This window comes from Pelophylax lessonae, assembly GCF_965119305.1.
Source record: "Pelophylax lessonae genome assembly, chromosome: 1".
Classification (NCBI taxonomy): domain Eukaryota; kingdom Metazoa; phylum Chordata; class Amphibia; order Anura; family Ranidae; genus Pelophylax; species Pelophylax lessonae.
In genome coordinates this window covers 432222551-432235176 of record NC_138768.1, presented here as the reverse complement: position 1 = coordinate 432235176, position 12626 = coordinate 432222551, and the positions used below count along the sequence as shown (strand labels likewise).

Sequence of the window (12626 nt, the reverse complement as noted above, 5' to 3'; positions counted from 1 at the left end):
CCCATAACATCAAGGACCTTCAAATTTAATGCAAAAAAATTCAAATATAATATATGATGGAGGAGCATAGGTGTCCCTAAAAGACATTTAATGCGAACCCCTGTACAGCTATAAATAACAAAGATTTTTTTTAAACCTTAAAATTTTCACACACAAAAAAAAAAAAAAAAAAAAAAAAAACGTAAATTACGTTAAAGCAACTTGAAACCTTGATGATTGTCAGAAAAATGTTGTGTAATGTTTTGGAACAAAATGGAAATGAACACCAGGGTGTGTTTACAAAATGAATAAAACGCATAATCTGCTTATTTCGCTGCTGTACAGTGGAATATTTATGCCTTGGTCATTCTGTGTTATAAACGTATGCATGAGTAGGGATATTTTTTCTTTTTATGTTGGTTCAGTATAACAAATGAGGCTGAATTGGCCTTGGCATCTTCAGTCTCTGTCTGAGGGATTTAGCCAAAACTATGGTCCAGTCTTTTCAAGAAAATAAGTGGAAAAGCAACAGCGCAGAAATTAGATCATTGACTTGGAGAAGGAAACTCTCAGATGGTGGTTGTCTCCCAAGTCATGGTTGTGCAGTTCAATTAGAGCTAGTATAGCTTCTTCCAGTGATCCAAGTTGGATGAGGGCCATCTTTCGATCTTTCCTTTAAAAATAAAGCAAACACATTTGTTATACTGCCATCTTATTAAATATATGGTGTTATATGCATAGGCAGCTTTAGATCCAGCTCCCATCTGTTTTTCAATAAATCTGAAGAAAACACAGCATGCACAGAAACTGCCACTATTGTGAATGTAGGTGTCAGGAAAAAAAAAAAAAAGACCTCATAAAAAGCCAGTTCAAATCGGGACATATGGCTAATTTCAGCATCTATTTCTGGCCAGCATTAGAATACAAAAATGAACATATGATCTCTATGTAGCACTTTCTTCACCCTTAGGAAGCTAAACAGAAGAAAGCTGGAGCTAATGGCTGTAAAAATGTTTGCACAAAGAATAAAAAGGATATTTTTCCTTCACGCAGTGGATTTCCATTTACAAAAGTTGTATTGGCATGGTACCAAACAAAAATAACAAGCCTACACAGCTTATTATGAGTCACTAGATACCACTTTTTGTTATACCCACAAGAATGGGCACACTTTTGCTGTTTATAGTTACACCACCATTTCAAGGAACAGGCATGCGTTATAGTAAATAATTCAAAGCCATGTTCCACAATTTCATAGTGATTGTGCTGCAAGTATATGGAACCAAAGAAACTTACTGGAAGAATTTAAAGGCTTTTACTGAACATCCAGTGCTTGCAAATAATCTCTTAAGGTCATCATCAGAGACTGAAGGCCTTTCCGGAAAGAAAATAAAGATAGGAAAAATAAATGTAACAATGCACATTTAGGTTTTACCAGGAGTAAAATCACATAGAACAGCAGCTCAGCTTTAAACACTGCAAAGAAAAAAAAGTGAAATTAAAGGTTAGATGACTGTATATTCATATAGAGGACTGAATGAGGAAACAAACTTCTGCCATTTGACAGCTGAAGCACTGGATCAGTGTAAACTTTCAGATGCAATACAGTTGGATTTTTAAGACTTTTAATCTATGCCCTTTAACAGAGGAGAAAAATCCCCTTCCCTGCAGGAACCTGTTCTTCCATTAGGTAAAAAGACAGGCATCACTACTGCAGGAAGCTGGACACCACAGTGAAAATATGGCATATGCTTTCAGTATTGGGTTGTTAAATGTTTGGGGGAGTAAAGAAATTAAGGAGCAAAGTGAAAGAACAAAGAGAAGAATACCCTCCTCCTCCCCCCAGACACTATAATTTACACAAAAATACTTAAACAGTCATCACAAAGTGTTCCAGATTAAGTACACATCACAAGTACCAATTTACAGGTGTGAGCTGCACTAGGTCAGCCAGTCAATGTCACTATGACCATTGAATATGGCAAAATTAGCCAGCTCAATTATTTCCTTTTAAAATGTTCCCTTTTTAAAAAAAAAAATAGGCATGCACACATTTTATTATTAAAGAAAAGTGAAGGAGTACATAAGTAAAGGAGAGAAAATGGAAATACTTCCTAATAGATGGAAATGGTATTCATCAGTTTAAAATGGGATAATTCTGCTAGAGCAATTCCACAAGTGGATTTTACCCATTACTTTAGGACAATACCCTTTAGGCACAAAGATTCCATTATTGTACATACGGTATATTAGACAGGTGCAGTGTTGCAGAGGGTGGGAAGATATTTTGGAAGTTCTTGGAGCCTGGTTTCTTGAAGCGATGCAATGGGCTGTTGGCATAGTCCTTAGTAAGGCCTTGGTCTTCGTGTCCTTCACGAGGAAGCTGGACAGACTGATGCTTCGAGAGAGTAATTCGTAGTACCCTTCCATGAAGCCTCTGCCCATTTAGATGGCTCATGGCTGGTAAAAAAAAATAAAAAAAAATAAATAAATCATAAATTAAAAGTATGCCTGTCTACTTGTGTTGTAATGTAAGTTGACATGTGGCTACAATTGTGTATATATTTTCGGTTTTTAATACTATAACTGTATCAGAGCATTACAGTACTAAAGAGGGGCACACTGCTATCCAGAGGTTGCAGTGGCTGCTTCAAGCTAAAAGCATTTTTTCTAAATGATGCCATAGTCACACAATTGGGAACCAGAGATGGTTCCTAATTCTTAGTGGGACTAAAGCAGGCAGTGACAGCTGAGTTTGGCAGCTAGCTGGAATTCACAGTACAGGGCATTGTGTAAGGGAACATTAGTCTACAGACTGTGGGGAAGAAGGAGTTAAAGCAAAGAGGTTAGGCAGCTATGCAATTCTCCCATATAAACTATTTAAGCATTATGTGAAAACATCCTTAATCACATTTTAAAACCACATCCTTAAAGTGGTTCTAAAGCTAAAGCGATTTTACCCTATTACATTCCCTGAATTAAGGTAAAAATATTCGCCACTTGCTATAGCCTCCCTAAACACTTACCTGATTCCTGTATTGATCCAGTGCTGTGCCTGGCCGCTGGTCTTCTTTCCCCTCTCTGTGCTCTCACAAGCTTGGCTGTGAGCAAGAGGAGTCATTGGCTCCTGCTGCTATCAGCAAATGACGTAAGGAGAGAGTGGGGCTGATCCGCATTTTATGTGTCTTTGAGCCTACTCATTTGGGCTCATAAGGATAAAGCCCACTCATTTTTCCCCCATAGCAAGCTGCTTGTTATGTGGGCAGAAGAGGAAGAGTCTTCATCTCTAAAGGGGGACCCAACGAGAGGAGGTTCGGGATCGCTTGTAGGTTAGTGCAAGAGGTTTATTATTTTAATAAAAAAAAATAAAAAACTTTAGAACTACTTTGAATGTATATTTACTATCTTGGCTACATCAGTGAGTAGATTCCCCTTTACAATATATTCGAGGTGCTTAAGAGGGCAGTCCTTGATTGAACTCCTTTGTTTTAAATGGAGTAGAAAATGTAATCTCACATCTTAGCAGTGTAGTCTGGTATTCTTTTTTTTTAATTTAAATACTAGCTGAGAAAAAGAACAAAACATTGCCAGGTAAGCCAGCCATGCCTTTTGAGAGGGCAAAGCTTTGGTACTTGCAACAAGTGTCAAAGCATACTTTATTTAATTTTATTTTTTATTCGCAGACCATTGTTTTTATTTTGGCAGGACTTGGTTACACACATTATAGTTTAGTTTTAGTTTAGTATTTAGTAACCATTTAGTGTTTGTAGTCTGCACCAATGTATTACACAGGAATTCTTCTAGGACAACTAAGGCAATATTTGGTAAAAAATTCCGATACATTATTTTATTGCCTTACATTCTATTCTATTGGGAATAAATATTACAAAATCTTACAAAATGCATTTGCCTGTAATTTTTCTCAATGCAAGTTTTACATGATTTGCGCGAATCCATATTTTTACAATACATAATCTGATGCGCACATGCCCACTGTAGGCGCTTTTGGCTGTGGAGAAAGGTCAGCATGGCCACCCTGACCAGTCTGTGGCTGCACAGCCCTAAACACAAGAAACTGCGATGGCCATGTTTTCAGCTTTTACCACATCAACTTCAGAGACATGCTTATGTGCTGCCTAATAATATTGCACCAACTTTCAGGTGCCATTGTAACAAGATAATCAATGTTATTCACTTAACCTGTCAGTGGTCCTAATATTACGGCCGATTGGTGTGTGATTATGTATATATATATATATTTTTTAATTATAGACACTAAGGGGACTGTATCATAATTGGAGCAGCTGTGAATGGCAACCAATTAGCTTCTTTCATTTTCAGCTTAAAGCGTTACTCCACTTTTGTTGAGAAACAAAAACATTCCCCTCTGGGTGATCTCTGTACATTATAGGGATTTTAACAATCGTTGTTGCAGATTCCTACCTTTTGTTATTCTGAAGAAATCATTGTTTGTTCCTCTGTGCTGAGTGGGTCAAATGGGAGTGGTTTCATAATTATCTATCAGCTGTGGCAGCTGTAGGGCTCTAATGAGGAAAGCTGCTGGGCCTGCATCCCTATACATTTGTTCCCATTGGCAGTATCTAATCCAAAAATGACATTTTTGTTGCAGGGGATGCCAGAAATCTGACTTGTATCTTAGGCAGACTTCTGGAAAAATCAGTGAGCCAATCACACAAGTAGGAAATGATGTTTCTGGGGTGTGGTCAGTACACATTCTGTGTACAGAACAACTCCAGGTAGCCATATTGCATTGCATTTTCAGAAAATTACAACAGCTGCAGATTGAAAGGAAAGGTCATTTTTAATATTGTTCAATTACAATATGATTTGTGTCACAATTGTATACGCTATATTGTTTGTTCTTTATTTGCTGATTTTTTTCCCCACGAAAGTGGAGTTACCCTTTGAATGAACAAGCTGAAGGTGATTGATTGGCCAGTTGCTCCAGTATTGATAAATACCCTCACTGTATAATATTCATACACACAGTATATTTACTATTTTGTACACTGTTTTTCTTCATGGGAGTTTAGATCTGGACAATGGAGACCTGATCAAGGCACCCCATGCAGCTGTGCGGCAACAGATCACTTCTAACAGTAATCAACTGTATGCTGCACTTAGCTAGCAATAGATCACTACAGTAATGATCTCCTGCTGCAGGCAGAAACTTTGCCTGAGACTCTGTACTAGGTGAAGTGCTGTCATGTCACTCACATCATCAAAACCTTTCCAGTGTAAACAGAATGTAGAACGATTGTGTTTACAGTGATCCACCATAGGTGCTGCTTTGGAGTCGTGTGTAGCAAAACTGGAAGGTTTTTGATGATTTCAGGTCCTGGGCTTGTCGCTGGGTCCCAGCTGTTCGCTGGTTTCAGTGCTAGTGCTGGCAGGAGCCGCTGAGCCTGGGTGCGGTTTTAACATGGCACTTTGAAAAATTGGGACACACAGCAACTGCCCTTAAAAGAGCATGTAACTATGTAACAATGTAAGTGCCTAGAACTCAAGTAGTGAAAGAATCACACTAAATGCTTTTGAAATTGTGAACGTAAATGACACGGCATGAAGAGGAAAAAATGCCATGTACAAACTACACTGCTCAAAAAAACTAAAGGAACATTTTGAAAATAAATTAGACCTCATTGGGGAAAAATGCTGGATATCTATACTGGTATGGACTGGGTAATGTGTTGGGAACGAAAGGATGCCACATCGTTTGATGGAAATAAAAATAATCAACCTACAGAGGGCTGAATTTAAAGACACCCCAAAAATCAAAGTGAAAAAATAATTCAGCAGGCTAGTCCATTTAGCTGAAATTTCATTGCAGCAACTCAAAATGGTACTCAGTAGTTTGTATGGCCCCCACATGCTTCTATGCATGCCTCACAACATTGAGGCATGCTCCAAATGAGACAACAGCCAGAGCATCTCTGAGCTTCTTAACAGACTGAGGTGCAACCTGGTAGCGTTGGAGCGACCGAAACATAATGTCCCAGAAGTGTTCTATTGGATCTAGGTCAGGCGAGTGTGTGCCATTTAATGGTATCGATTCCTTCATCCTCCAGGAACTGGCTGCAAACTCTCGCCACATGAGGCCAGGTATTGTCGTGCACCAGGAGGAACCCAGAACCCATTGCACCAGCGTAGGGTCTGCCAATGGATCCAAGGATTTCATCACAATACCTAATGGCAGTCAGGGTGCCATTATCTAGCCTGTAGAGGTCTGTGCGTCCCTCCATGGATATGCCTCCCCAGATCACCACTGACCCACCAACAAACCGGTCATGCTGAACGATGTTACAGGCAGCATAGCGTTCTCCGCAGCTTCTCCAGACCCTTTCACGTCTTTCGCGTGTGCTCAGGGCAAACCTGCTCTCATCTGTGAGAAGCACAGGGCGCCAGTGGCTGACCTGCCAATTCTGGTCTTTAACAGCACATGCCAATCAAGCTCCACAGTGCAGGGCAGTGAGCACAGGGCCCACTAGAGGTTGTCGGGCCCTCAGACCACCCTCATGAAGTCTGTTTCTGATTGTTCGGTCAAAGACATTCACACCAGTGGCCTGCTGGAGGTCATTTTGTAGGGATCTAGCAGCGCTCATCCTGTTCCTCCTTGCACAAAGGAGTAGATACCGGTCCTGCTGATAGGTTAAGGATATTCTACGGGCCTGTCCAGCTCTCCTAGAGTAACTGCCTGTCTCCTGGAATATCCTCCATGCTCTTGACTGTGCTGGTAGACACAGCAAGCCTTCTGGCAATGGCACATATTGATGTGCCATACTGGAGGAGTTAGATTGCCTGTGCAGCCTCTATAGGGTCCAGGTATCCCCTCATGCTACCAGTAGTGACACTGACCCTAGCCAAAACTAGTGAAAACAGTAAGAAAAGATGAGTGTGGAAAACAAATGTCAGTAGTCTCACCCTGTAAAACCATTCCTGTTTTGGAGGTTGCCTTATTGTTGCCCGTCTAGTGCACCTGTTAATTTCATTAACAGCAAAGCAGCTGAAACTGATTACCAGCCCCCTCTGCTACTTAACTGACCTGGGGAGCTGTAAGCCTGGCGGGCTGAGCATCCAATGCATGGGATTTACACCTATAGTGAAGCAAGCTCATCTACATGGTACTAACTGGAGTCAAGCCTAAGGAGTATCCAATTTGGGAGTCTCCATAAGGAGCGTATGGTTTGAAGCTTACCCTCATTGTAAGCTTCAAACCCATTTTCTTCACATCACCTGGTGCTACACAGAATGTTGGGATATCACTGAGATTGGGAAGCGTTCTCAGTCACTTTACTAAGCTTATTAGGAGTGGAATCTGGTAAGGAGCCCCTCCACTGTTTAGGTTTGAATCACTTGGTGTTGGACACAAAGTCGGTTCTTCATCTGTTTATTTGAAGAAGTCACCAATAGTTGATTTTTCATCTGTTTATTGGAAGAAGCCACCAAAATATAGCACTTTGATTTGAGAGACTTTTTCAATCAGAGACTGAGCCATTTAGATTTGCACTTTTTCATTGGATACTTTGGGGGCTTTGTTCACGTGTTTATGATCTTATGTATCATTTTTATCATTGATCATTAATTTTGTATGGTTTATATATGCACTTTTTGTTGTGTATTTTCTGTTGAGCGCACTCATTTCTTTACACGTATATACAATTCTTGACTGCATATTTACCCAGTTGTGCTTGGTTTGCATCTGCCATCTGCACCAATGCATTTTCCTTTTTGTTAAATAGTATTTTCACACGGTGGACATCTCCATAGACTCCTAAAAAAAAAATATGGAAACCGCTTATCAATAAAAAAGTATATGTTTAGCATGGATTACAGAAACAGTACATCACTGCATAGGTCCAAAATATAAAGCGTATTAAGACATTTCACTTTTTTACTTTGTGCTTAGTACCAATATAAGTTTACAGCATTAGGAATGAAATTTAAAATATACCCCATGTAAGTAAGCCTAAAAATTGCACTGGCTCTGGCTTCGTTCTTTGAAAAGTGATTCATTACCTCCTCAATCTTTAGTCTTCTTCACATTTAGCAAAGACAATTAAAAAAGCAGTAATATTTTACATAAATATTCACCCCCCAATTTAAAGTGATAATACATTTGATTATATATATATATATATATATATAATACATTTGATTATATATATATATATATATATATATATATATATATATATATATATATATATATATATATATATATATATATATATATATACACACACACACACACACACACACACCGGTTCCCTGCTGCTGTCTGTTCCTCCTCTCACTTCCGAGTGTCACCTCAGCAAGCACATGGCTAAGAGGGCACCCATGTGGCCCCGATCCGGGTTGTGTGCATCCACAGACACACACATCATTGATAAGTCCAGTCCCCTCTCACTCCTCACATTAGTTTGACTGAAAGCAACAGGCACCTATAGCTCGCTCTGCTCTCAGGAAGAGGAGAGAACAGTGCTGAAACCAAGACAGCTCTGAATCATGAAAGGAGGTAGGTAAGTGTTTAGGGATCGGGAGGGGGAGAAAAAGTAGTGGGGAGTATTTTTTACCTTACGACAGAGAATGTATTAGACTTTAGAACCACTTTAACCACTTCAATACCAGGCACTTTACCCCCTTCCTGCCCAGGCCAATGTTCAGCTTTCAGCGCGGTCATGCAACACTGTACCCATATGAAATTTTTATCATTTTTTTTCCCACAAAACAGAGCTTTCTTTTGGTGGTTTTTAATCACCACTGGATTTTTATTTTTTTTTTGTTATACAGTATAAACTAAATAAAAAAAAATGCATTAAATCATTTTTTGCAAATAAATCTTTTTTCGTAAATTTAGGCCAAAACGTACACTGCTACATTTCTTAGGTGAAAATCACCCAAATCAGTGTATATTAGTCTGTAGGAAAGTTCCTATAGTCCACAAACTACAGTATATCTGAAAATTGATAAATGCTGATGTACTGACGGCCTAAAACACATCCAATAAAAACTAATTTCTTCAGAAATTTAGGCCAAAATGTATTCTGACAATTTTTTAAGGGCGAGGTAGTAACTCACGGTTAGGCTGTCCTCGATCAGTGAAGAGAAGCCGGGAAGCTTCCGCGTTCCACGGCCCAAGCCCCAAATACCGGAAGTGACGTAGTGACGTAAGACTCCACCCACTACGTCACTTCCGGTATTTGGAGCTTGGGCCGTGGAACGCGGAAGCTTCCCGGCTTCTCTTCACTGATCGAGGACAGCCTAACCGTGAGTTACTACCTCGCCCTTAAAAAATTGGCACCATACATCGCACCAAGGGGTCCCCCTCTCTCTCTCTTTTTGTATTCTGAGGTACTCGGGACGAGGAGAGATCGTGGTGAGGGAACCCTAGGATTCCATATTGGTCCCTATTGATATACAGGTGGTATACTGGCCGGGTGCGACACCTAGTGGCTACATTGGTGTTTGCAACCCGTGCTCTCCTTTTTCTTTTTATCAACACCTGTTTTCTCATTTCTCTACTAGAGAGGACTCACTACTTCATTTATTTTTTCACCTGTATATATATGTGAAGTTTCACATCACTTTTTGATCACAGCACGTCATAACAACAGGTTATTATTTTACAGTCATTATTCAATAAAATAAGCACTTTCTGTTTATATGTTATTTATGTAAACTTCCACGATTTACCACTGTAACACACAATATTAATTTGAATAAAGCACTGGGTTTGGTTTCTTTTCAAGTTTTTTTCTGGCACTAGCACTTATGATTGATAAGTGTTGCAATATTTAACCCGTTATCACTCAGCATATGAGCACTTTAAATAAATAATACACACCAGCACTTTATTTCATACACTATTTATTTATTTGGCACATTAGCACTTTGAAGGTAGCGCCGATTTCAACCTTTCTTACATTTTTATCCCTTTCAGGGTTGGTTGTTGGCAGCTTACACCTTAGGTCTTTTTTTGTATTTATTATAAACTCCATAGCGCTGGTCACCTCCTGCATAAAACAAAATGTATTCTGCCCCATGTCTTTGGTAAAAAATAAATAAATAAATAGATACATGTATAGGAATTGTTTTGCGCTAAAGTTATACTGTCTACAAACGATGGTTTATATATTTGAAAACAGATCAATCCTGATGTACTGACTGATGATCTAATTTTTTGAGGCCCAAAAATGCTAGAACAGTACAAATATCCCTCAGATTACCCCTTTTTGGAAAGTAGACAGTCCAAGGTATTTAGTAAAAGGCATGGGGAGTTTTATGAAGTTGCAATTTTTTGCTACACATTGCGTGGAAAATGAAGAAATCAAAGAAAAATTGTTTTACTAATTGTTTTCATTTTGTTTTACATATTGTCACCAGTGCAGTAGTGTAATCATATAACTGGAGTGGATGTAATCAGGGACACTGACTAGTGACAGTATGTAAACCAAAAAAATATTTTTATATTTTTTAACAAAATTATTTTCTTTTTTTAATACATTTTGTTTTACATACTGTGACCAGCGTATACCATAGTAACACTTTACTACTCAGGGGATGTGGTCAGGAATTTTTTTTTTTTTTTACACACACTATGAATGATATTCACGGTTATAAACCATTTTTTACTAAATTAAAAAGATTTAGTGTGTATTGTGATTAGCGGTCACTGGCCACAACTAATCACATGGTACAGATAGGCTGCCATTGAGTGGGTGACAGATTGAGACGCAGCATGTCCCATTTTAACATCATAGGAATCATCAATTCAGAGATGGCTCGGTCAGTGAGAACCTGGGCTTCAACATTCATGTTGTTAAAGTCAGCAAACATGAAACAGGATGGTGAATTGGTTGAGATGGATGATCTGATAGAATCCACACAGTGTCCACCAGATGTGTCAAAGTCAGTGTACCACATCTGTCTGCACCAGTCCAGTGCATTGAAGGTCAACGGAAAGCCCTTTATCTCGATCCTGAGAAGGAGGAAGTTTCAAGAATGAAAAAGAATATAATAGGGTGTACTGATCCCATTGAGTCACCAGAGTATCTACAGCTTCCACTAGAGGATCCTTGATGCCCAACAAAGCAAGAAAGTCTATTTGCCGATGTGAGGAGATGACAGACCTAGTATATATAGGACATATGGAATTTCTGATTTTGAATGAAGGTAGTGTTGTTATATCAAAGATAGCGGGGGAAGCTCCTTTTGGATTTGAGAATGGTAAACAGGTTGGAATAAAACCACTAAAAACATTTTGCCTCAGGAACTGGGCAAACTACACCTTTTTTTTTTTATAACACCCCAGTGGTCTCAATGGAGATCTGCTAATCTGTGAATTGACACAGGAAGATTGGAGGTGAAAAACCGAGAAGGCAGGGAGCAAAACTCCAGGTTGTAGCCCTTGAAGACCGCCCCCATCATAGACGTCAGAGACTCAAGCATTCCAAGTGTCCATAAAGGTTAACAAATGTCTTCACACTCTGGAAAATGGGGCACATTAGAATGCTGAAGATGGTTTATATGAAGAATTTGTTGAATTTGAACCAGCTGAGGAAGATGGGTACTAAAGCCACCAGTAGCATCCTTGACAATGGTATCACTCTAATAGAGTGGATCAGAAGAGGGCTCTAGAGAGGCCTTCTGTTTGTCAGTTGGGTCCTTAAAGGATACGATTGCTTTAAAAATAAATAAATGCACTTTCTAACGCATGTAAAAACAAATGTGCATTTATCATTCTTTTTTTTCTTAGGAGTCTGCCGAGCATCCGCTATCAGCAGACCATGGGTGCAATGCCAGGCTCCTGCACACTCAGTAAAGCTGTCTGCTTGTGCCTCCTGTACAGGCAGATAGTTAGTGGGGATCAGGAAGATCAATGTTGAAAACGCTCATCAGAGCCTTCACAATTCATTGAGAACTACAAAGCGTGAGCGGCAATGGCAGATGGTACGTCTAGTTTAGTCATTTATTCACAGAACTCTGACTATAAGAGAAGAGGGCAATAGCATTTTAGGCTGTAGACACTGGCTGCATCACCAGGCTCGCTGCAAGCAGCACCAAAGCACTTAGCATAGTGTGAGCTGAGGGCACCCAATACAGCAAGACTGTACCCTCCTCTGTGTCTAGAATCAGACATGTTGCAACTGCATGGCGGCAATGCACCCTAAGGCTCAGGTTACAAGACAAGGGGTACCTGCCTTGCCCCATACCTTGGGTCTTATGCTGCCTTACTGCCACGCAATCACAACATGTCTGATTCTGGACATGGAGGGGGGGGGGACAGGACAGCTTTAGCAAGTTACGGTCAGAAGGACAGCGATAACCAAAGTTAACTGTAGGTGAGCAGAACAGTTTGGTGACTGAAGTTCCATGTGTTCATGCAAAGCAGGAGCAGCAGTGAGAATATGCTTTCTTGATGCTGTATAGTGGGGAAAAAAAAGGAAACAGCAAGTGACATTCCACTCAGATGACATTAATGCTCAGTTTCATAGCGTTAAACCATTTCTGCAGTGTAAATTGGCAGGAAACAGATAATTTAAAAAAGGCACCTAGTGACTTTTGTCACTAAGTAGCACCTGGTGCTCAGGCCAAATAGCACACTGCTAAAACAAGTCTCTAAAGAC

At 39.6% G+C, this 12626-nt stretch overlaps 1 protein-coding gene across 4 annotated transcripts in view; it reads right to left on the bottom strand.

Moving 5' to 3' along the window:
- Positions 1–481: 481 nt before the first annotated feature.
- PTBP3 (polypyrimidine tract binding protein 3) overlaps positions 482–12626 on the bottom strand; it is a 207850-nt gene continuing 195705 nt past the window's right edge. For all 4 annotated transcript variants that reach the window (XM_082255861.1, XM_082255862.1, XM_082255860.1 and 1 more), the window contains 4 exons: positions 7679–7771; positions 2223–2439; positions 1276–1353; positions 482–652 (listed from right to left, as the gene is read on the bottom strand). In XM_082255861.1, coding sequence (XP_082111987.1) covers positions 520–652; positions 1276–1353; positions 2223–2439; positions 7679–7771 — 521 coding nt within the window. In that variant the 3' untranslated portion in view covers positions 482–519. The remainder of the gene's footprint in view (positions 653–1275; positions 1354–2222; positions 2440–7678; positions 7772–12626) is intronic.